Here is a 25478-nt window from a genome sequence, read left to right on the forward strand (position 1 = left end):
AGATTTTTAGGTCGGAAAAAGAAAAGAGAGCCCCTCTCCTCCTTCACCTCTATGCTTCCACATGCATCCACATGCCCTATGTGTGTCCTTTGATGGAAGCTGCAGTTTCTATACATGAAGTCTATAGCCTTGGTTATCCATGTGAGAATGTGCAGGGGATTTAGGCTTCTTATCACCGCTGGCCAGCATTTCTGAAATCCACCCTTTCCCTGTGTCTTGCACCCTTGCAACCATGCACTCACACGCACGAGGGCCCGATACGTTCACGATGGTAAAGAGAGCATTTACCGTGATATTAATTTGGACTGAACAGAAGTGATGTTATCCCCATGTGTGCAGCTATATGGGTGAGAGCGCACTTGTGTTAGGCAGGTGTGTCTGAGGATGTGCACACGTCTGTGCACACACAGTTGCACAAGAAACTGAACCAGCTGTTAGTGCTTCTGTGAGGGTGGATGCATGGTTATAACAAATGGCAAGTGTCATTGTGATTGTTTAGCCTATGAAATATTGAAAAATACTCCCAATAGCTGCTTTTGAGCAAAACCCAAAATTTGCAATGATGTAAAACGGAAAAAGCAGCAAATACTCATGTTTTAGAGGCTTTAACTAGAGAATGTTTGGCATTTTTGCTTGATAAATGACAAATAATGGATTTCAAATTTAGGGATGCATCGATTTAATACTGACATCGGACATTGGTACGATACTGACTCAGGTAGCAGGATCAACTGACCAATCAACTAACTGTTGCAGTGCTTGTTCGTACTTCTACTGAATTAAGAATATGCACAAGATGTGTGTGTGTGTGTGTGTGTGTGTGTGTATGAGAGGGCTCAAGACAAAGGTTTTCTTTGGCAGTAAAACCTCAGTTGCAACCTGGACACACAGAGGACAGAACACAATATTAAAGTGGCTCCAGCTTAACTCTTTCATATTGATTTTCTCGTTTTGTCAATCTGCCCACTGTCTGATGCTGTTTGTCTGCCCTGGTCTTTGTCTGAGCACCCGTTTGTTTTCTCAGCTTATCTGCTGCGCGACTCTGCATGTCTGTGTGTTGCACGAAGCGTGTTTTACTGAGTGTGTGGCAAAAGAAAAAAAATCAGTTTCATATTCTCAGAAATGAGGCCGTTTCGTAAGTAAGGGCCCAAACCTTGGATAAGACATCTTTATTGTCTGCCAGTGTTTTCTGCTCAAAGAGGTCAGAACCGGCGCAACATGAGTCAGTCTCATGCTAGCATGTAGATGCACGTGTTTTAATTACCACACATTTCTGAATCCAAAAGAACTTAGAGGTTAAACAGGTGGTCAGCAGCATTTGCAAGCTAATAAAAATGTGAGGGAGCTGGCTATGAATTTTATGAGTAGATGCACAGGGATGTCTTTGTTTTAATTAAGTATAACTTCTGTTAAGCCGTTAGGTGGGTCAGATCTGTAGCGCAAGAGGGCAACAATGTGCAAATTCAGCCATAAAATGCTTTTGCCTTCTCCCCCGTCTCCCACATATCGACATGCAACACCTTTCCCACGTCCTTCATCCTTTTCCTTCCTACTCATACATTAAATTCATTTCTCTGAGAAGGTCACAAGGTCCTTCAGGAGAAAGGTCCCAGGTTAATCCCTGACTTTTACACATGCTCACATCCACCTGAAATACAATAATAGAAACAGATACAATAGCAGCCGTGATAGTGGAGCACAGCTTTCTTATGGATACTTTGACATTTAGGAGCAACAGCTCTGATGTATAATTTCTTGACTCTGAGCAGAATTATCTTTGTGGGACTCCTCTGCCTCATCACATCCTCAGTGCTAACTGCCCTGCTTAACTGCAATGGCCATGATGGAAACAGAACACATAGAGTTTATACAACAGGTACGAGCTTTTGACTTTTTAGAGCAGTGCCCAGACTGGAGCCGTAAGCGCACACACAGCAGCAGCTCGCACATTCAGTGTTTCTGCAGGCATTGACAGTCAAATTCCTAAAAGCAGAAAAATATGCTCTCTTTGGCAACTCGCTGCCAAAAAACTACCACATATTCTTTTCATTTACAGTGTTCAAGGCTTACTTCTCTATGGCCAACCCTGGCTGAGATCAAGGTGTTTCGTGGTGGAGGTCTGTCACCTCAAGTTTTTCAAATTTCAATAAAACAAACAAACAAACAAAAGCATTTGGCAGTTAAAGGACCAGTGTTTGGGATTTAGTGGCCTCTAGTGGTGAGGTTGCAGATTGCGACCAACTGAACACCCCCAGCCTTTCCAGGCATGTAGGAGAAACTAAGGTGGCAGCAAAGCTTACAAAAGAGCCAATGTTTGGCTTGTCTGTTCTGGGCTGCTGTAGAAACATGGCGGTGCAACATGGCGGACTCTGTGGAAGAGGACCGCTCCCTCTGTAGATATTAAAAGCTCATTCCAAGGGAACAAAAACACAACAGAGTGATTATACACTAATGAAAACATACTCATGCATTTTATATTCCATTCCTGCCAATAGATCCTCCTTAATCCCACACACTGGCCCCTTAAAGTTCCTGCTTGACAACTTTATTAAACAAGCACAACTCAATTCTAAATTGTAATAATAAGCATGTGTGTGTTATGAAGTGTTCACATTTTATTACAGACTGCTCAAACATCATTCTTTTCACTTTCTTTCACTGCCTCACTTCGAGATTGTGTATATTTTTCATGTCTGGGAGAAACCTCATTACTCACCGTCAGATTTTCATCACTCCCGCCCAGGGTAGAAAGGTAAAGCATGCAGGCTCATATGTGCTCAAGAGGATGGAAATGTTGAATACCCTTTCCTTCAACAGGCACAGAGGAGACATGAATGCTCCTGTCTTAGACTATGGGTTTAAGACATGTACACTCATGCCTTCAATATTGAGATACAGACTGCAAATGCCTTTCAGCCGGTGAATGTGCATTCCCAGGCTTCTGAGTGCATGAAAACAGCGGTATTCTGTACTGTATATGTCCACCAGGTCACCTGTGATCAGTGTTGTGACATATTTTCCTTATTAGTGTGACTTGTAAATTTGCTTCGACCTGGATTAGCCAGATCCATTTTCATCTAATCTTCAAACCATAGCCACTGAGAATACATGATTTGATTAGTTTGCAGAAACTGGACAATATTACTGGGAAGCTATGAAACTGGTTTTGTTTGCAGTTTTAAACTAATTTGCCCGAATTAAACTTCATTTTACATTCAGCGTGAAGCTGGATTTCCATCGCAACCGGCAGCAGAGCGATGATGTTAACTGAGGTAAAGCTGCTAGTTTGTCAGTCTGAGGGACGGCCGCAGGGGAGAGGAGAGAGCAAACATGACCAAAACTGCACAGAAACAATAAAGGTTTGAGGAGAAGTCTCAGGTGAGAGTGTGAGAGGCAAAGGGAGACACACTGCAGAGTACCTGTCTATGTCTGTAACAAGAGGGAGGATAAGAGAGAGGCAGCCTGTGTGAGAGTAGAGAGAGCTGGAAAGACAGTTTTAATGTTATAAAGCCTCAGCAATAACAAACATCTTGCCACCTGCCTTAATAATAATATGCAGCACAGTGCAGTACATCCTCTGCTCCCGCTAAACTCAAGGATGAGCTCAGCAAGCATTACTGTGCCGATACAGGGCAAGCGAAACGTGTACACTCATGTCTTACTTGTGTTTTCAATGAGAAGGTAGCAGGTAAAATAAGGTATAGAAAATGTGTGTGTGTGTGTGTGTGTGTGAGAGAGAGAGAGAGAGAGAGAGAGAGGAGGTCTGTTTTGAATGAGGGGAGAGTTTGGAGCAGACGGAGAGGCCAAGCTACTGGAATGTCAACAAGCCGGGGAGAAGGCTCTGTCTATGCATGTGGGCAAAGTCCCGCCGACTCACACACACACACGCACACACACACGCACACACACACACACAAGGATACACTAATGCACATTTGATTACACGAGCTCGCTCATATTGGAACGAACACACACATGTGGCGGTGGGCACACATGGGGCAAAGCAGCGTACGAGTGCACACCGCTGCGCAGATGTGCACAAGGACACAGTGATCCCTGTGTACAAACAAAAATACGCAATTGGAGCGCACACGCACGCACACACATCCCCTTGTGTTGATACCCGCGATGAGCCGTGTAAAATGAAGAGCAAACATACCTGGATGTCATTATAGCTAGACTTCAGACTGGCTTATTGCTAAAACAGAGGGCCTATAACTAACCTTGTGTGTGCATGTGTACGTGTGTGTGCGTATGTTTTTTATTTGTTCCACACTAGTGGTGGGCAAAGAAGAATACCACAATATTTTGGGGTTTTTCTGTGACCATGACAGTCTATAGCTATATATATATATACATATACCAGGTACCAAACTTCAATACTCGTATGGAACCTGTTGGTTTGGTTTGATACATGGCGTGTGATTCAGGACCAAACTTAGATACCTAAGGAATTAATGTCATGAGTGAGCCAATAAGCATGCAGCATTCTTGTGCGAAGACCTAATAATGCTCCTGATTGGCTGAAAGTTACACGTCATACAGGCACAGAGATGTCTCGCTGTTGTTGTTGTTTTGCCAGTAGACGCGTTACCCTCACTTGTTGCTGCTGTGCGTAGCGGTGTGATGTCAGCACGTCAAGAATAGATGTAGCCTTCATCACAAAAAATAAAAAAAGGATAGCGCTGATATGCCACACCAGACTAAACCACACTTACAGTACGTGCACGTGTCTTTGCATGTTTCTGTGAGATGTGCAGATTTCCATGTTATCTGTATGTGTGAATATCTGAAGAAACACATACTCAAACATTCATACACTGATATAGAGACACCCTCTCTCTCTCTCTCTGTCTCTCTCTCTCTCTGAGGCCTTACCTCACACACTCATCCATAACGTGTGTTTTGACATTCCTTCTAAGCACCAACAAAGCCTCTTAATTTCTCCCATTTGGCTGTCCTGTTGTTACAGCTCTGACATTTTTTGTGGTTTCAGTCTGCGGCAAAAAGGTTGACCCATCTGTGGCTGCGTGTGTGTGTGTTTGTGTGTGTGTATCGCAGACAGAGACAATGAGGATTCACATGAAGGCTAATTTGATAAAGACATCTCGTGCGTCTACATTTGTTGTGCTGAGGCAGTACTCCTGATGATGATGATGATGATGATGGTGCTATTCTTTCCCTGCTCTTTCAGTTCTTACCTTAAAGAAGCTGAAGCTTTAAGAAAAAGTCAGAAGCACAGACCTTCACTGGCTGTGACCCACATTCAGTAACAAATCACCTGCCTTAGAGAGAAAGAAAGAAAGAAAGAAAGCAGAAATGACTGATTTTTGGTACATTAGGGTAGAAGTCTATTGATTCTGGCTGTGTCTACTCTAACTGCCTCTTTCCGCTTGTTATTGACCGTCTGGTGTCCACTCTTTCACCAAAGCAGCTGCCCATGTACTGTACAGTTTATATTTGCAGCATCAGAGAGCATGCTTTACTTAATTTCCCTTTTATATGTCGGTAAAAAGAAAGAGATGCGAATGCTGTGCATTAAAGAGCAGAATCATGGAGGAGATTCATGCATGTTTCTTTACCTAGAAGGGTGTTTTGCACATTTCTACATGTGTATTTGCGTGCACAACGTTTTTTTGCGAACTTTTTTTTTCATGAATTTAAGCGTGCACACGTATGCGGTATGTACATGTAGACAGATGCTGTGACATCTCTTTCTCCGTACTGTGCGTGTGGGCTGTGTATGCATATGGCTTAGCGCTGCTTTCTTTTCTGCTGATGTGTGTGTGTGTGTGTGCAGGTCCTTCCTGAAATACACACACACAGAGACGCATGTTTCACATGTTCTCTCTTTATCAAGTTGTATTTTTATTTTCATTAATGATTTGATTATATGAACAAAATGCTCTTTTTGTGTCATGTAGGAGTTTGACTTTGATCTCATGATTGCTATAGTTGTGGTCATTATTCCTAATCAGCATTATAACCTACTGCAGTGATTAATTTACATCCCTTTGAACTCCACTCTGTGTCAAGTCTGTTTTTTGAACTATATCTTTGAAGGAGTATTCATGGGGGCTACTGGAAAGAAAGGGCGGCTTGCCGGGCACAATCATTCGCTGATAATGATTTTCATCGCAGCAACCGTTATGTTCAGGATCATTAGGGACACGGGGCACGCTCCGAGGCACTGGCTCCTGCAGCTCTGCTGCAGGAGCCAGTGACTCGGGGCGTAGCCCCGAGTCACTTATTACTATCCCGCGCGTTTCTTCTTCTTCTTCTTCTTATTAGGGACACGGGGCACGCTCCGAGGCACTGGCTCCTGCAGCTCTGCTGCAGGAGCCAGTGACTCGGGGCGTAGCCCCGAGTCACTTATTACTATCCCGCGCGTTTCTTCTTCTTCTTCTTCTTATTATTATTATTATTTTTCATCTTCCTCCAAGTTTTCGTCCTCAAACTCGCCCCGCAGCTTTGAGAAAACCCTCGCAAATTATATATCAAAACGTGCGTATTGTTCGGGATCGGTGTGCTATTACTTTTCTCAAATTTATCGCAGTTTTTCGCGTCGTAAGACGCGAAAAACTGCGATAAATTTCCCATAAGAAATGAATGGGACGGCCGAAAAAAACAAGATTGAAATTGGAGTTTTTCAAACATCTGTAGCTCAGGCATACATTCACCGAGAGACTTCATTTCAACTTTAAAATGTAGACCCAAGTCTGGTCTATTGGTGTGTTCATCCACATTTTGATTTGTCCTATAGTTTTTGATCAGTCACTGTTCAATGACAGTGATCGTTTGGCGGGAAATTTTGAGATTATAATGGGTGTGTATTGCGCGGAATGTTCGCGCTAGAGTGCGTGCTAGAGTGGCACAGAGTCTAAAAACGATCTGAAAATCTTCTCTTTTTCTCGTCGCTACGGCCACAAATTACACTCTACACGCATAATTTTGGGATCAGTTTGTAGACAAACTTGTCCTCTTTCGTGTGATGTCCTCGAAAAAGCCGAGAGACTTACTGAATTTAAATAGTGAGACGTTTTGTGCAGCCAGCGCCCTCCTGTTCTCCCATTAAGTCCCATGTTAAAATTCAGAGCTGTTTTGTGAGCAAAGCAGAAATGCCTCCTGTCTTTAGATCGCCATAAAACGAAAAGTTGTTGTGTCAGGAATAAAACGAGGAGATGGCCGGACTCAGGAAGTTCTCGGGAGTCCGATGATCTATAGTACACTCTGATACGAGGTACGGTTCTCTCACCAGAGGATTTAGTTCAGGAGGTTCGCCGAACCCAAATCTCACTGCATACAATACAAACTCCTGTTCTCTGAGTCGCAGAGTCTTTTTAAGTCGACCATTTTGTCATTTTTCTAAAGAATATCTGGACATGAAACACACGTACATCTGGCCCAGACTTGTCCGCATCTCACAGTGTAATCGTTTTTTTGATAGCAGCTACGGTTTTGACACAATCGCAAGTTGTTCGGAAGAAACCGACAGCGAAAAAGCCGCTTTTCAAGGGAAGAGTTTAACAGGTGCAACTGTCATTTACACACACACCGGTCAATAACCCACGCACACACATCTGCAGGACAACAAGCCTGAGAATGATTATCTTAACGAGCTCAGTCAAAACAAGGGCATTGTTTGAAAACAATCTCCATCCAACAAACAGTTAAACTCAGCTTCACCAAGCGCTTTGCCAAAAAGGTTGAGACAGTAGTCACACAAACACACACACAAAAAGGGCTAACCAACAGCTAAAAAGTGATTAAAAACAAGCACGTCAAAACTGAACAGGAACAGGTAAAAAGTGGGAGAGGTAGAGAGGTAATTATCAGCAGGTGGGGCAGAAGTTACACAGGCACACACGCACACACACACACACACACACATTCAGACACATATATACTATACACATCTCCATGTAGGAGCTGGTTGGGCTGCTTGTGTAGTTCAAGCAGACACACACACACAAACAGACGAAGACACACACATACACAGTCACACACAATGACAGATACATAAACACACATACACAGACAAATGCATAATGAAAACCCCATCCCCCCGCCCCCTTGTTAACACCGTAAGCTCTATTAGCTCTGTTAGCACAGTTAGCTCTGTTAGCGTTAGCGCCGTTAGCTCTATTCGCGCCGTTAGCTGTTCGCTCCGTTGGTGTTAGCTCCGTTAGTGTTAGCTCTGTTAGCTCTGTTAGCATTAACTCCATTCATGCTTATTGATTCAGTTCATTAATTCATGTTAACAGAGACATGAAGCAGAGGAGAGAAGCAGACACAGACAGCTGAGGTGATCAACAGAGACAGACAAGGAGAAAGCCACAGAAACAGACGAAGACACACACATACGCAGTCACACACAACGACAGATACATAAACACACACACACAGACAAATGCATAATGAAAACCCCATCCCCCCGCCCCCTTGTAAACGCCGCTAGCTCTATTAGCTCTGTTAGCACAGTTAGCTCTGGTTGCGCTAGCGCCGTTTGCTCTATTCGCACCGTTAGCTGTTCGCTCCATTAGTGTTAGCTCTGTTAGCTCCGTTAGCATTAGCTCCATTCATGTTTATTGATTCAGTTCATTAATTCATGTTAACAGAGACATAAAGCAGAGGAGAGAAGCAGACACAGACAGCTGAGGTGATCAACAGAGACAGACAAGGAGAAAGCCACAGAAACACAGCTGAGAGCAATTCATTAATCAGGGACTGACTGCCTCTGATATCTGCCGTTTTCTCACATTGCAGCCTTTTTCAATTGTCCGCTGCTTCGCCATAGTTTCTCCTAGAGACTTCATTCAAACTTTAAAACGTAGATAATTTTGTCGGCTCGAACGCACCCCGTGTCCCTTTCAAAATTTCCCAGGGGGAATTTTCTAGTTATTATTATTATTTTTCATCTTCCTCCAAGTTTTCGTCCTCAAACTCACCCCGCAGCTTTGAGAAAACCCTCGCAAATTATATATCAAAATGTGCGTATTGTTCGGGATCGGTGTGCTATTACTTTTCTCAAATTTATCGCAGTTTTTCGCGTCGTAAGACGCGAAAAACTGCGATAAATTTCCCATAAGAAATGAATGGGACGGGCGAAAAAAACAAGATTGAAATTGGAGTTTTTCAAACATCTGTAGCTCAGGCATACATTCACCGAGAGACTTCATTTCAACTTTAAAATGTAGACCCAAGTCTGGTCTATTGGTGTGTTCATCCACATTTTGATTGGTCCTATAGTTTTTGATCAGTCACTGTTCAATGACAGTGATCGTTTGGCGGGAAATTTTGAGATTATAATGGGTGTGTATTGCGCGGAATGTTCGTGCTAGAGTGCGTGCTAGAGTGGCACAGAGTCTAAAAACGATCTGAAAATCTTCTCTTTTTCTCGTCGCTACGGCCACAAATTACACTCTACACGCATAATTTTGGGATCAGTTTGTAGACAAACTTGTCCTCTTTCGTGTGATGTCCTCGAAAAAGCCGAGAGACTTACTGAATTTAAATAGTGAGACGTTTTGTGCAGCCAGCGCCCTCCTGTTCTCCCATTAAGTCCCATGTTAAAATTCAGAGCTGTTTTGTGAGCAAAGCAGAAATGCCTCCTGTCTTTAGATCGCCATAAAACGAAAAGTTGTTGTGTCAGGAATAAAACGAGATGATGGTCGGACTCAGGAAGTTCTCGGGAGTCCGATGATCTATAGTACACTCTGATACGAGGTACGGTTCTCTCACCAGAGGATTTAGTTCAGGAGGTTCGCCGAACCCAAATCTCACTGCATACAATACAAACTCCTGTTCTCTGAGTGGCAGAGTCTTTTTAAGTCGACCATTTTGTCATTTTTCTAAAGAATATCTGGACATAAAACACACGTACATCTGGCCCAGACTTGTCCGCATCTCACAGTGTAATCGGTTTTTTGATAGCAGCTACGGTTTTGACACAATCGCAAGTTGTTCGGAAGAAACCGACAGCGAAAAAGCCGCTTTTCAGTTAACAGGTGCAACTGTCATTTACACACACACCGGTCAATAACCCACGCACACACATCTGCAGGACAACAAGCCTGAGAATGATTATCTTAACGAGCTCAGTCAAAACAAGGGCATTGTTTGAAAACAATCTCCATCCAACAAACAGTTAAACTCAGCTTCACCAAGCGCTTTGCCAAAAAGGTTGAGACAGTAGTCACACAAACACACACACAAAAAGGGCTAACCAACAGCTAAAAAGTGATTAAAAACAAGCACGTCAAAACTGAACAGGAACAGGTAAAAAGTGGGAGAGGTAGAGAGGTAATTATCAGCAGGTGGGGCAGAAGTTACACAGGCACACACGCACACACACACACACACACACATTCAGACACATATATACTATACACATCTCCATGTAGGAGCTGGTTGGGCTGCTTGTGTAGTTCAAGCAGACACACACACACAAACAGACGAAGACACACACATACACAGTCACACACAATGACAGATACATAAACACACATACACAGACAAATGCATAATGAAAACCCCATCCCCCCGCCCCCTTGTTAACACCGTAAGCTCTATTAGCTCTGTTAGCACAGTTAGCTCTGTTAGCGTTAGCGCCGTTAGCTCTATTCGCGCCGTTAGCTGTTCGCTCCGTTGGTGTTAGCTCCGTTAGTGTTAGCTCTGTTAGCTCTGTTAGCATTAACTCCATTCATGCTTATTGATTCAGTTCATTAATTCATGTTAACAGAGACATGAAGCAGAGGAGAGAAGCAGACACAGACAGCTGAGGTGATCAACAGAGACAGACAAGGAGAAAGCCACAGAAACAGACGAAGACACACACATACGCAGTCACACACAACGACAGATACATAAACACACACACACAGACAAATGCATAATGAAAACCCCATCCCCCCGCCCCCTTGTAAACGCCGCTAGCGCTATTAGCTCTGTTAGCACAGTTAGCTCTGGTTGCGCTAGCGCCGTTTGCTCTATTCGCACCGTTAGCTGTTCGCTCCATTAGTGTTAGCTCTGTTAGCTCCGTTAGCATTAGCTCCATTCATGTTTATTGATTCAGTTCATTAATTCATGTTAACAGAGACATAAAGCAGAGGAGAGAAGCAGACACAGACAGCTGAGGTGATCAACAGAGACAGACAAGGAGAAAGCCACAGAAACACAGCTGAGAGCAATTCATTAATCAGGGACTGACTGCCTCTGATATCTGCCGTTTTCTCACATTGCAGCCTTTTTCAATTGTCCGCTGCTTCGCCATAGTTTCTCCTAGAGACTTCATTCAAACTTTAAAACGTAGATAATTTTGTCGGCTCGAACGCACCCCGTGTCCCTTTCAAAATTTCCCAGGGGGAATTTTCTAGTTAGTCTTCCTCTGACAAATGCCAAGCATGAAACTGTAAGTAAACTTCGGCATCAAGGACAGAGCGAGGGGCTCTGCTCCAGTTCAAATAAATCTCTGTGCGTGCACCGCTGGGCTCCTTTGAAGTTATTTGTTTTACACCTTTTTTTTTTTCTCCCCCTCAGTCCTTCCTGGCATGCCAGCTGAAGCTCAGGAGAGGGAGTAGTAGTAATCTGTGCATTCTCAGCTGCTTGGATTACAGATGCGACGATGTGTTTTGCAGGCACTGAACCCGACAGCGCCTCTTTTCCCTTCACACCTTGCTTCTTGAGCACTCACGGTCGGATCGGGAGACTTAGAGGACAGGTGGACATGCGCATATCTGAGGATGTAGGCGCATGTGTGTGTGCGTGTCTCTGATTCTGTGCACGTCAGTGTGTGCATGCACCATGCGCACCGTCTGCTGTGCGTGGTTGCTACATTTCCACGGTCACACATGACTGATTGCAGCTACAGAGGTACTCATGTGCGGGTCCCCAGCTACCTACCGGCACTCGGATAACAGTCACACAGCCGACGCTGGAAGCACGCGGCCGTGGAAGAAATCCTTCTTGAATTTCTCTGCAGCGACGGGGAAATAGCATCGAGTCCCACTTGGAATGGTGGTCCTTTGATCGCTGAACTCAAATAACAATGAAAATAATGCTGGAAGCTCCACTGCTGTGCGGTGCAGTTGCGCCCACGCTACATTTAGCTACCACAGCAACAGCTTGGTGAACCGGGCGCATTGCTGTTCCAACTGCTGGGTGATTGATGGCTCTGTGGCAGCTACTGCTCACTGGAGTTAAGCTGCAGGACAGAAATAACTTATATGCTGTCCACATGCAAAGATGTGCTGTTTCACAATGCATACATACGCTGCTTTTTCATTTGCGCTTCCCCGCATTTAGTTTAATTATTAAACTAATTTTAAGTTCTGCAATGACAGTCTCCACCAATCAACTTTACAAATAGACCTGCTGCAGACACTGAATAAGAAGATCAGATGTTAAGGTGGAATATGGGAGTTACGGAGCAGAAGTAGTCATTCAATCACCAACACCCACTTATCTCGAAATCCTTCATCATCACCTCTAACTGCCCCCCACATACTTATCTGCATACAATTTCACACCACAAAAAGGGGCGCTGATTAATGACGTTATTTAATTATGCATCTAATTTAATATAAACATGTCGGCTGTCAGAGGTCGTGGTCAGCTACAGAACTGAGGTCCTGGAGCTCGTTAGGACCAGATCGTAGTCAGGGTTAAAGCGGGAAAAATGTGAAAACTTACTGGCATTAAATGGGACACAAACCTGGAAGAATGACAGTGTCAAAGACAACCGGTTCCAACGTCCCAAACTCTTCGCTACTTCCTGTGGGGCACTAAGTGGTTTCACCAGCATTGTGTTGCTTTAAACAGATTGGGGTTTGCCATCTTCCTTCACTTCAGCAGACACGCCACTAGAGACATGGACATCCTGCTGCCTTTATGAGATATAACTATATCATGTTGGACTTAATGGGCACTCTGACACCTTAAATCCACTACATAGACAAAAATCCAAGTCATATTTCTTCCCCATAAAACTGACATGAAGCATTTCGAAAATGAACTCCTCCTCAGTTACAAATAAATCCAAATAACCGTCAATAATGCCTTAAAGTCAACTTGGCAAGCCAAATGACAGCACTTAGTGCATTTAGCTGGCCTGGATTCTGCACTATACTGGTAGCAGATTTTCAGGGAGGGGGCTCAATGTTTTTCATCAACCTCCTTCATAATTGGAGCTATCATATCCTTTTATCGCGGGCATGACTCGTTTAGTTCCTGTCAAGAGTTTTTCAAATTTCCCTGCCACTTCAGTTCCTCTGTCAAGGTCACGGTATATTTGCACAGTGTGCCCGAGATGAAGGCTGTAATTTTTGCTGATATTATCTTGGAACCCAGGAATATTGTCATATATTACAGTCCATTAATTAAGGTGGCCATCTCTCTAACCGTCCCTCTCCTCTCATCTCTCCCTCTGAAACCCTCCCCTCCTCTATCTCCCCTTTTTACCCACTTATCACTTCATACTTTTTCTTATCCCCTTGTTAACTTCCTCCATGACCCCTCTTATAGGCCTTAGACTCTTTCTCTCTGCCCTTCTTTGCTCTCCTGTTTTCTTCCCTCTCTGTCTCTCCACTCCCACTTTTTTATCATCCCTATCTCCTTATATTTTCTCCTTCTCTTTATCTTCATACTCTCACCGTTTCATCTCTGTCTGTATTACCCATTTGGTTTAATAAATGAGCGGCTTGGTATTAGCGCTGACCTTCAGAGTTTGGCTCTCTGGGAAGGCTTAGGGTGATGTTAGCCATGTTATTAAACAATAAGATTAGCACTGCGAGGGAGGTTCCTGCAGGCTTATGTGTGATTATCATTATTATACAGTCTTGCCGAAGGGGAGTTAGAAAACATATTTATTAGATGCATGGTTCATTACAAAAGCAGATAATAACAATCTCATCCCATTTTTTGAGGCTTAACACGCTGCTACTGATTTAATATTGTTCTTTTTCTGGTGTAATTTCCTTTTTCTATCCATTCTAGGGTTGTAGTCAAGAAAATCTTAGTGGACTGATTCTGCCTACTCTTTAACCAATTGATTGGTTGGACTAAAAATGCATGCACTCATACATGCAGTGCAACCCTGAACTTATCTAGACGTTACCCAGAGGAGCTGCAGCCTGTGTGAGAATGCAAATGTCCGACATTAAGTGGACTCTACCCTTCCAGCTCCCCAGTACAAAGTTTGTGTCATGGCTGCTTAAGCCCATGTGTGAATAGAGCAGGTCCAGCGACGTGTTGATGACGGTGTGCAGGAGGCACACTCTACCATTAGCCACCCCTCGCCTAAACCCAAAAGAGTGTGTCCAGTAGGTGAGAACGGGTCTGACACGGACAGTTTCCTGTTATGTGCTACACATGTGTAAAAGCATCTACAGACAATGTGTGAGTTTGTGTGAGAAAACAGCTTCTGTCTGCGGTCACCACTCTGTAGTCCTGTGCCCGCCCAGAGCGCTGTCTGATTGGTCACACGTCACAAGTAAAAGCCTATCATTACTGGTGGCTACTGGGAAAGAGGACCGCATGCGTAGACTGGAGCTGCCCTGGTGAGCAAGAGGAGCAGTTGGATTAATGGATCGATTTTCACTAACGCCAGCGGTTGTCCGACCAGTTAGAATTTGGTCGGACTCGAGCATGTCGACCGACCGACCAGAAGGTGTCAGCGCTAATTTATCCATCGCTTCATTTTGGAAGCGCACCAGCGTAATTATGGGGCGGCATTTTCATTTAAATCTCAATTCTGAGAAGGCCGTGGCTGCTGAGGTCGCTTCCAAAACCAAACAATTACAGCCTGCTTGTGAGCTGAGACAGCCGGTCTGGTTAGAGACAACATCGCTTATGTCACGATGGGTCAACGAAATCTAAATTAGATGCTTACATTTGGATCTTTGCTGATGTAACAAAAAGCAGTGGGGATGAAATGCTCACCATGATGGATCACCTACTATGTCAAGCAAGACTCAAGTCTCCGTCTTTCATGACACAGTGGAAGGAATGGAAACCAGTGGCAGCCTGCATGGGAAATCAATTTAAAAAGCTAGGCTGTAATTTGGGAAAAGGTCAGCCGTGATACACAAGTACTGTTCTCCTTCTGAGCTTCTTCTGAGTCGTCAGTGTTGCACGAAAATGTTGCTTTATATTATACATATAATAAATATTATATTGTGTTCCCTGTTGTCATCTCGCAGCAGATAACAAGGTTTCGGACGTGCTCAAATGCTGATGAAAATCATTTTAAACCTCAAGAAATAAAAGTTAAAGCGTGCAAAACCACAAGTAGTGTCCTTCAAGAACAAACTAGAGCTGACAGACAGAAAAGGAGACCAGACGTAGATGGCAAGTCGGACTGAAACGTGTCCAGACAAACAGAGAAAGCAGAATGCAGTCGTTTCTCTCCCACCACTCGCTGTTTTTCTCCCTCCGCCGCGAAACCTACAGATGTTTCTGATCAAAGCGCCGTTATCCAGCTGTCCCACTCCTTTTCTCTCCTTCTCCCTGTAGCTGGCTCTCAGGAATCCTTCTCCCATTCCTCATTTCATGACCTCTCTAATCCAGGCTTGTAAAATATTAACTGCCCTGCTCGCTCTCAACAGTTCTTCCTCCCTCCTGTGCTGTCCCCCTTTTTCTCAAACCGCTCTCTCCTCTTCATCTTTCCACTCCCTCTCTCTTCCTCTCCACTTCTTCCTCTCCTTTTACACTCCCTCTTATCTCCCTTGCTTCCGTGTTCCTCCCAGAACACAGGCATCTAAAATGTGAAGTGTCAATTAACCCCGTTGCCTGCAAATCTTTCTGTCTTCTCCAGTGGCTTCCGCGAGCCAGATGATGATGGCAGCGATCAGGCCGACACACACACAAACACTGTACACCTGCATGTGTGGTGGGGCCGAGATAAGATGGCAGGAAACAGGAAGTTGATTTATATGAGCGCCGGTGCCCTGACTCATACGCACGCATGCACGGAAAGCACACGCTCGCACATACAAACACTTACGCAGCTGCAGCTGCCTCAGTGCTCACATGAAAAGAGAGGCAAAATGCAGAGCGAGTGAATGTTAATCTCTCTGTGGGAAAGAGAGACAGGAGAGGATAAAGTGATAACTTCATTCCAAGATGTTTGCAGAGGAAGTGTATGTGTGTGTGTGTGGGTGCAGAAGTGTGTATGTCTGCCTGTGCTTCTATCAAAGTTTGTTTTTTCCCGCCTGTGTGGCCTGCATGAGTGCGCGTGAGCATACACTACATGTGGACCGAGATCATCACAGAGCATCTGTCTCAGTGTATTAATATGTGCACGCCCGTGAAAGCGTCAACAGCAGTTTATTGCGACGCTTATTATGTCATACAGCAGTTAATCGGATCTCTGTCTTATAAATCACCGAGGTGGGGGGATTTAGCCTTTCGCTGTGTCACACCTCACAGGAACATCTGAGGAACCTGCCGTAGCAGCCCTGCCACATGCCGACTGAGGCAGGAAAAGTCTCTCAGGCTGTTAGAAATGATTAGAACAAAAAAAAAAAAAAAAGCACCTGTTCGACGCAGGATATGCACACATCTCAACCTGCACGGTTCAGGGCACACAAATGCAAGAATATTATATGAACATTCATTACTAGGGCTGCAAGCCATGATTATTTTCACCCATCTCTGATGTTTTTTGATATATTGATTAGTCGTTCAGTCTATGAAATTGTCAGAAAAGAGTGAAAAATGCCTGTTACAGTTTCACGTGCTGCTAGAGCAATTCATGAATAGTTTTATAGATCACAGCGATATAGAACTGAGAAAAGCAGCAGATATTCAGCAATGTTCACTACATTCACTCTTGCATGTGTTTTTGTTAAAAAAGACCCTGTCGCTCGCCCACGCAGGTGTTACCTATTTTGGCTGATCAGAGCTCAGCTGAGGGCCGTGTGGGCGAGTACAGACTGGACACAATTAACATTCCCCTCAGTCTCCTGCAGGACGGAAACTCAATGAACCCCTTAATGATTAAAGTAGAAAATGTCGAGAAATAGTCAAAATTGCCCATCTTGAGTTATAATGTGATGTGTTGTCAATACAAAACATTTGCAATTTTGTGCAAGCCGACAGCTGGCAAGCCAAATATCAAGTTAGAGCGATATAAAGGAGACAAAATTCACCTGAGACCAGTGAGTTTTCTGCCTTGTTTCCCCTTAATAAGCAACCTTTTCCACCACAGACATTTTGACTTCTCACGGCAGGCAAAGCACAGGCGTTACTAATAACATTCACAATGGCTCCGTTCTACTCAAGTGAGCCAGTTGCGAAAGTGTGACAATACCTGGACCCTGAAGCTGAAGCAGCTAATTCATGGATGGATACAGCTGTCATTCATTTTATTATTAACACCTGTGCTTTTTTTCCTCACATGTCAACATATCTCCCCCTGAAATGGATCTATTCCCAACAGGATCACTGAAAACACTCAGTTGTTTTCCATCTCAGCTCATATAGTCCATACAGACACAGAATATGATGAGTTAAATCATCTTCATGTCTGTATAGAGTATAACTGTGATCAAAAGTGTTAAAGCCAGCAGGGTCACAGGAGCGCTTCCACCTGTTTTAGACACAAGGCTGTCCACAAAAAGAAGAAATCTGCAGGAACACATAGAAAATGAGAATAAGAGTAAACCTTTATGCAATGATCCTCTTGATTTTTTCTTTGACCTTTCTCTGCGTTCTCAACATTTGAACCACATCATTAAAGCCTAACCTTCTGCCTTTTGCTCCGCATCACTGTGTTTTCGTCAGCCTCAGAGCTTCGCCATTCAAATTCAAACAAAACCACTTTTGAGTGTGTGAGCTAGTGGACATTATTTGCATAAATATGCACGGCTTGAGGCCACATAATGATGCGAAATAATTGTGGAAATGATTTTGATAGCTCGTGTCCGTGCTCACGAGGTAACGGAAAGACAAGCGAAGGCCAGAGCTGGAGGACAGGTGGTGCATCAGAGGCCCTGAGCAACAGCCCAATCAGACGTGAATAACCCATGTGTGATCTCATAAATCATCTGTCTCTTCTGCTTGCTCTACCAAGCCTGAAAAAAATACCAAAATTCACTATTTATGTGACCTACAACCTCACCTAGCAGCCTTAACATTCTTGAGCATTCTTTTCTTGAAAGATTTTTTTAATATTATTATTGAACAGACAGGAGTTGGGGGGTGAAAGAAGGGGAGTATGTCATGAAACAAAGATCAAACCAGCATGCACTGTAACTGTTTGGCTACCAAACTGCTCCAGCTTTAGCATTTCTAATTTTTATAGCTGATTCAATTAAACTAATAACAGTCATTATAAATAATCATAGAAATAATAATAATGAGAAAAAAAACTACTAGATAAATTAGCTCATTATCCAATTTCTGTATGTTTTTCCAGCTGTGGTAATACTTCTTATCTAATATTAGTACAAAAATAAACAGTTTGCCTTTCTGAAATATGATGTGTGGCTTATGGTTGGTCTTCTAAAGCAGCTCCTTACATACCAAGCACTTCAGTGTAATAGATAATCCCTTAAATTCCCCCAAAAGTCTGAAATTCCATGTCTGACGGACAGTTTGTTCATTGGTCAGCGTGAAAGCTTTTAAGACTAGCTTGTACAGTCAAATCTGGTTATTTCTACAGCGTAGATGAAATGCAGCGGGTCAGCACAGAGGCTGAGCAAAGCACGGCTTCTGCATTTTATTCTAAATGTTATGATGAACAGACGCTGAATGAACTTCACGCTCTCAATTTCAATTTTCATTTAAAGTGAAAAAACAGAAGAAGAAGAAAAAAAGCATCTCACTCTGGAAAATAAGATCGATTTGTGGCCCGGCCAGCGTCAGCATGTGCAGCCACCGAGTGAAAAAATGTGATCTTATAAACCTAAACTGATAATTCTCCATCTCTGTATGCCAGCTAATCCAATATTTTACTGTTGGACTTTCAAAAGGCACGGCCCCCCTAGGCTTACACATACGATTCACTGATAGCTGTGCTAGTGTGTTGCAGCCCGGCTGGGGAGCGACATGGTCTGATATGTACATGCCAATGAATCCGCAAAGGGGGGCTACACACACACAAACACACACACACACACACACACACAAGGAATTGCGCATTGTCGCAAACAAACACACACACACAATATAACACTTTTGAGACGGTGGATCAGGATGCCAGCACTGAGATTTCATTTCATTTCACGCCACTGTTGTGGAGTCGGATCATAACTTAGAGCTGGTTACTCACGCAACACGCACACACACACGTGCACGCATGCAAAGACAAGCAAAGTCAGAGATGCAGAACGATAGAGCCACACTGTCGCACATGTGAGAGGCAGATACTCTGTGAATTGAAACGCATACATGCACACGCAGAGTCGTAATCAAAATTGATCAGTATTCTAATCTGTGAAGTGAATCCTGTGTGTGTGTGTCTTTGATGAAATGCTACGCTCTTTTGCCAGTATATGCTAGTTGTGAAACCAGTAAAACAGTGGTGGCAGGAGAAAAACAAGTCATCAAACTTTAACAGCTAAAACGGCAAAATGACCCACATGTGTGTTTTCGCCCCTCTCAGCCGGACAGGTAAATTTCTGAATGCCTTTTAAAACAATAACCATTACCAAATGATTCATATGGCAGTTTTCAGATCTGCTCTTTCTCAGGTTTTAGCTCGGTTTTTCTTTGTTTGACTCCGTGAGGAGGACGTGAAAAACACACAACTACAAAAATGTCAACGATGACTCCAGTTTTTTTTATGTTGTGGACAAGATGAGAGTCCATACAACTAGGTGACAGTATCATATATGGGCCTATATTATACATATATCGATGTATAAATCACAGAGGCTGTGCCAAATATTTTGTAGCCTTTCCTCCAGATTAGTGAGCTTTAAGCTAACTTCTACCTCCAAGTCAATGTCCTCACTTCATCAATGGAGGTTTGATGATGCTGCAGTGGAAAGGTACAACAGTGCCCTGCCCGATGGCACTGGATGTTTGAACACGTAATTCTAGCAGTGTTTAATCAGCTAATCAAACAGTGGGGCCACTTGCTCTCATGAATATCCTCTCTGACGCTTGGCTAATGGTAATTTGACCTTAATTGATCTTTCTGGTTGAATTACGGTTAATCAAGGATGCAAAGGTACAAAGCTGACAGTGATTCTCTGTGTCTTCATCCCCCTCGAATACTTTTCATTGTACCTCAGAGACGTTTTTGTTTTAAACCAGTGGTGACAACTTTTCCTCTCCTTTCCCTCCTCAGCTTTTTTCTCTTTCCTGTTTCTGTTTCTCTATCTTGAGTAGAACTGTTCTTATCTTGACCTCAACTAGCATGCTGGACACATATGGAGTTAGAATCTGACCCACGCACATATCTCGTTCTGACCAGCACTGCATTGTGTGAGCGTGTGTTGGTCTTGGTGATTGAGCGTATGTTTCATTCAATGTATATACTGCATGTGCACCCACAAGTGTGTCTGCATGCATATGTGCAGTGGCAGTGTGTTGTGTCTTTGTGGCTCATCACTTGCGTCAGTTTAGTAAACAGCCCACTCACCCAACGCAATATGTTGCCCTTCGGTTTGTGTGCGTGTTCATTTTTCTTTATGTCGCCTCTGGACAAGGATATGTGCTTGTAATGTTGTGCAGGTCTTAGCACCTCTGACCTCACAACATGACACTATGTTGCCTGTTCACGGTTCGGCTCTGAGAAAACATCACAGCGCTGCATAAGACCCACAATACCCTCAGTGCCCTGCAGGATCCTGAAAGTTCAACTTTCCTGTAATGTTGAAAAACCAGTTGCATCTGCCCGGTAACCTCTTCAGCCCTGTCGTTCCCTATTATATAAAAACAGCTGCATACACAGAGTCACGCTTGTTTCAACAGACACTCAAGGAAGCAAAAGTAGTCCAATAATTTTGAAATGAAATTCTCACTTGACATTACTATGGGTTTCAAGTCAGGTTTCCTTTGCATAAACATGTGCAAAATGCATTTGTATGATAAACTTACTGCTGGAGTGCATGAGTCTTAATGATGCATTTAGTATGTTTTATATAGGCTACCTTTACGCAGGCCATCATGCAGAATTTGACGTTATTACTCAGGACATTTATGAATGAATCAGATCACTAAGTTGCGGCCGTATGTGGTGTCCTCGATCCTGCCATTGTTTATCTTCTGTGGTATAACTCACTCGTCTTCCTCTTTATCGCAGTGCACAAAACGTGCCTAAATTTGAAAATAGCTTAGGTTCTTAGGTTCGGATCTGCTTTGCCTCCAGGAACATCACAGGCTTCTTTATTCATGCGAGCCCCGTCAGTTGGCATCAACATAAATAAGTAGAATAATGAGTAAAAAGAGCAGAATTGAAGCTTTATGAAGGACATTGAAGACTCTTATTCTCATTTGGTTGGGAATAGCAGTGTTCTAACACTGCTTACAACGCCCTGTATATTACCATGAGATCAATAGCACTTGAGCTGAATGTCATTATGGTTATTAGGCCTGCTTGTCTGTATGCTGATGAGGCATGAGGACATTATGCAGAGTGGTGTGGGAGCTCGTGCAGATGTGTGAGTGAGTACACGAGTGTACTCGCAAGCGTACCCACTTGCGTCTCCGCTGTTGCTATAAGGTGTATTATGCATGTGTGGTATGTGTGCAGAATGCTCATGATAAGTGATGGACCACTGATGAATGATGAAGTTTCAGTGGAATTCAGAGGGAGCAGTTTCAAGGTGAGAGGGAGAGAAAGTGATGAAGAGGGGAGAGGGAGAGGTGAGCAGAGAGACACACGGAGGGAACGCGAGATAAGGGAAGCGCAGACAGTGTAAATAACTTGGAATGATTCGGACTGACAGACAAAGGCGGCAGCGGGTTGCTAGAGCAAAGAGAGCCGTAGCCGAATGCAGTCGCACATGACCCACCTATCTGAACCATCCTTTGTTGGTATTTTGTTCATCAAGATTCCCTAATCCCAGTTACACTACATGCAAACCAGAAGTTTTAAGTTAAAAAATGTGGTTGGAAATATTCAACATTTTTCTTTTTGTCAGCCAAGTCTCGACAATGAATTGCAACACCAAGCATTGCCCGTGCAGCCAAACACCTGTGAGGTTTAGTCATTTGTGCCATTGAGTTGCATTGTTGCCCAAAAACTATTAAAAATACAGCAGTAAGCCACATTGTATTAATCCACCGCTGAAAATAGTCCCAGGCAAATGCACCATTTATTCCTTTTTGACTAATGTTTGGTTTCCAAAAAAAAAAAAAAGCTGTTTTTGGAAATGACAAATGAATCTGTATTGAAATGAGCCATGGGCTGAGTGCCACAGACAAGGAAGGGAAGTCACAGTACTGAGAGAGATGAACTAACGCATTGTTGGTTTTGGACTTTGCATGTTTTTCATGAATTTAGAATGACCTTTAGGTGAGTGATAACACTTGCCACTAAATGAAAATAATAGACATGGAACTGCATCAAGACACCTTTCGGAGTGTTCATTTGCATAATGCTATGACTGTTTTTCTGTGACTATGGCGCAAATTACAGGGACTCACAAGTCGCACCATTACCTGTTGTTTACCAGCCTGGTTTCAAAAGACAGATCTATCTCCACATTGCAGCTGAAGGTGTTGTGTTGACTGAATAATGAATAATGAATAATTTAAACCAATTAGAATCAAGGAGAGTTGGCTGCACTTAGCTCACAGCTGCAGAAAGTATCGCTCTGGCACATTTTCCTCTTGCCATAAGCTGATGTGCAAGAGTAGGCGTTTGGCTTGTTAGCGTGAGAGCTAATGTTAAAAAGTTTTGTCTGATCCTCACATTTCCAGTCCATTATGTTTACACACTGGCTTAAGGAAGCACTGCTGAAACACCTGATATTGATTGGTGTCTAAACCAGCTAACGCTAAAGCAGCAAGAAAAAGGAAGCACAAAGGCAGAAAGGTAGAAGAAAAAGAGAGAGCGACTGAACTAAATGAGAGAAACTGAGTGGGACAGAGGAGAGCAGGAGAACTTAAAGTTCAAAGCAGGATATGCATAGAGGCAGATGGCAGGGCGGGAGAGGAAGGAGACAGGGGTGCAGGACGGGAGATAAAGATGGAGAACGACTGCCAGAGAGCAAGAGGAGGACCGGTGTGTTAACTTTGATACGACGGGAGAAAGACAAGAAGAAGCTAAAGGGAGAGGACAGAAATGAAACACACAGAGAGAGGAGGCAGCGAAGGCTGGAGAGATGAATGGACGTCGGAAAGGACAGAGGTAGAGAAAGAGTGATGTAACCTGAGAAGATAAGAAGGATGTGACGTTGGGAGGGGGGGGCAAGAGAGAAGGTCAAAGAATCAGCGGAGAGTCTCAATGATATTCACAGGATAAAGCAGCAAAAAAGGACATTTCAACTTCTGGGGCGCAGGCTTGCCAACTTTTTTTTTTTTTTTTTTTTTTTTTGAAAACCTGCTCCTAAATTCTTCTTTCTGATGACATCATTGGAAGAGGATTATGATTTCACTCCCCTACTTTGAGCAGCTTAATGCCACCTAAAGGCGCTCAAAGGAATTTTAGGCATAAAATTTTGAATATCTTCCCTCACTTTGATAAAAATAGTAGATTTAATGGCACTCTTGTAGAATTATATATTTTTTTTTATTCAGTAACTCTGCATTAATGTTCACTGACTTCATTCTGCAGGAAAGTATCTCTTCTCTTTTCTTCTCTTCTCTTACTTGTCACACAAGGGCACCAGCATCATCATCAAAGCTAACATCAAAGTCAAAGTGTATGGTTTTTGCTAAGACGGAAATAACTTTTTATGTAAATAAAGTCACACATCCGTTCAAAGTGACTCGACAGAGGAGGAGATCAAAGGAAATTGGCATTTCTTGCCACTCACATGCATATGCACGCGCATTTTTTTTTTTTTTTTTGGACTCTGGAAAACGGGGAGTGCGAGCTTGGAGATAGCTGGGATGGACAGACGGGAAGAAAAAAAAGTGACAATATTTGAGTGATAACAGAATAAAAAGAGAGAAGGCGCGAATAAGATGCGTGGAGCAGAGGGGGAGATGATGGGGAGGTTGAGGGGTAATGAACGCCAGATGGAGAGAAAGAACAAACAGTGTCAGGGTAATGTTAATGGGTGCAGGGATCTTGTCCTATTGAATATAGATGGCTCTGGTATGGGACATGAAATATATATGAAACATGAGGTTGACGTCTGTAGCAGCTGCGTTGAGAGGGATGTCTGAGGGAGCCAGCTCAAGTGGAAAACAGCAAAGTGAGAAGCATTGTAGTGAGAGAGAAGGGGGGGGGGGCAGACAAAGGCAAAGACAGAGAGAGAGAGACATCAGACGCTGTCAAGACAAGGATCTTGACAGCATTTGATCCCAGGCCAGCGGGGGGGCACTTTTTTTTTCCCTTCTTTTCTTCATAGATGAGGGCTTTTCCTAAGATGCGGATCAATATTTTACTGTTGTTTCTTGTTGTGCTGTTGATCCTCAGTGCTTAAGCGTTAATCAGAGGCCTTCGCTGCGTGTGGTCATGATCGGGCCTGTGGGACTTGTAAACGGAGCGGGGCTACTAACCCCAGTGTCCTGGCTAACACTCCCATTAGGCTCACGTATACCCCTCAGTCCCCCAGGGGTCACGGTCTCTACAACTTTTCTGAACCCGTGAGGAAAGGCAGTGCTGGTGTCAGCTGCGAGGTCACTGATAGAAGGATAAAAGCAACACATGCATTTTTCTCCAGTGCCTCTTCCAAATCTGGCTCACTGTGTGGAACAAAGTGACTTTCTTTTCCCATTCCTCACACTCACCAGAAAGAATTAGTAATATCTGGAAGAAATCAGATACACAAAAACCTGCCACTACAGATCAGTGGCTAAGCAATAGGTGAAGGTGGACTGTAATAAAAAACCCCAAATCGATTGAAAAAGATTGAATTCAACCATATCTACTAACCAAATAATATTCAATTTCTCCATCCACAGTTTATCATATCAGTTGTTATCAAATAATCACTTCTCCCTTTGCTTCTCATCTTGTTGCTAGGAGCCAGGACACACAAAGGGCAGTCATTTTATTCCACTTGTTATTCGCCACTGATATCACTGACACTTCATCTTTGCCTGCGTCTGTTTTCCAGTTGCTAGGAACCAGTATGAGCGCATGGGCAGTGATGTCACCATGCAGTGCGGCTCCCTGGACAATGACGCGTCTGTGTCGTGGAAGGTGAACGGGACGGACGTGAAGGCCCAGCACCGTCTAGAGGGTCCCCGGCTGATGCTGACCGAGGTGGACCTGGGCCACAACGGGCTCTACAGCTGCTTTCAGAACCCACACGGAGAGAGACGCGACACCATCTACCTCCACATCGGCAGTAAGTAGCCAGACAATCGCCCGCCGAATGTTGTTTCAAGTAAGACGTGATGCATCTTTAATC

General features: G+C 43.6%; 1 protein-coding gene across 2 annotated transcripts in view; it reads left to right on the forward strand.

The window, feature by feature from the left end:
* The window catches only part of cntfr (ciliary neurotrophic factor receptor), a 207794-nt gene that overhangs the window by 97378 nt on the left and 84938 nt on the right, over nucleotides 1–25478 (forward strand). For both annotated transcript variants that reach the window (XM_041960449.1, XM_041960448.1), the window contains one exon: nucleotides 25182–25415. In XM_041960449.1, coding sequence (XP_041816383.1) covers nucleotides 25182–25415 — 234 coding nt within the window. The remainder of the gene's footprint in view (nucleotides 1–25181; nucleotides 25416–25478) is intronic.

This window comes from Chelmon rostratus, chromosome 19 (assembly GCF_017976325.1).
Source record: "Chelmon rostratus isolate fCheRos1 chromosome 19, fCheRos1.pri, whole genome shotgun sequence".
In the NCBI taxonomy this organism is placed as follows: Eukaryota; Metazoa; Chordata; class Actinopteri; order Chaetodontiformes; family Chaetodontidae; genus Chelmon; species Chelmon rostratus.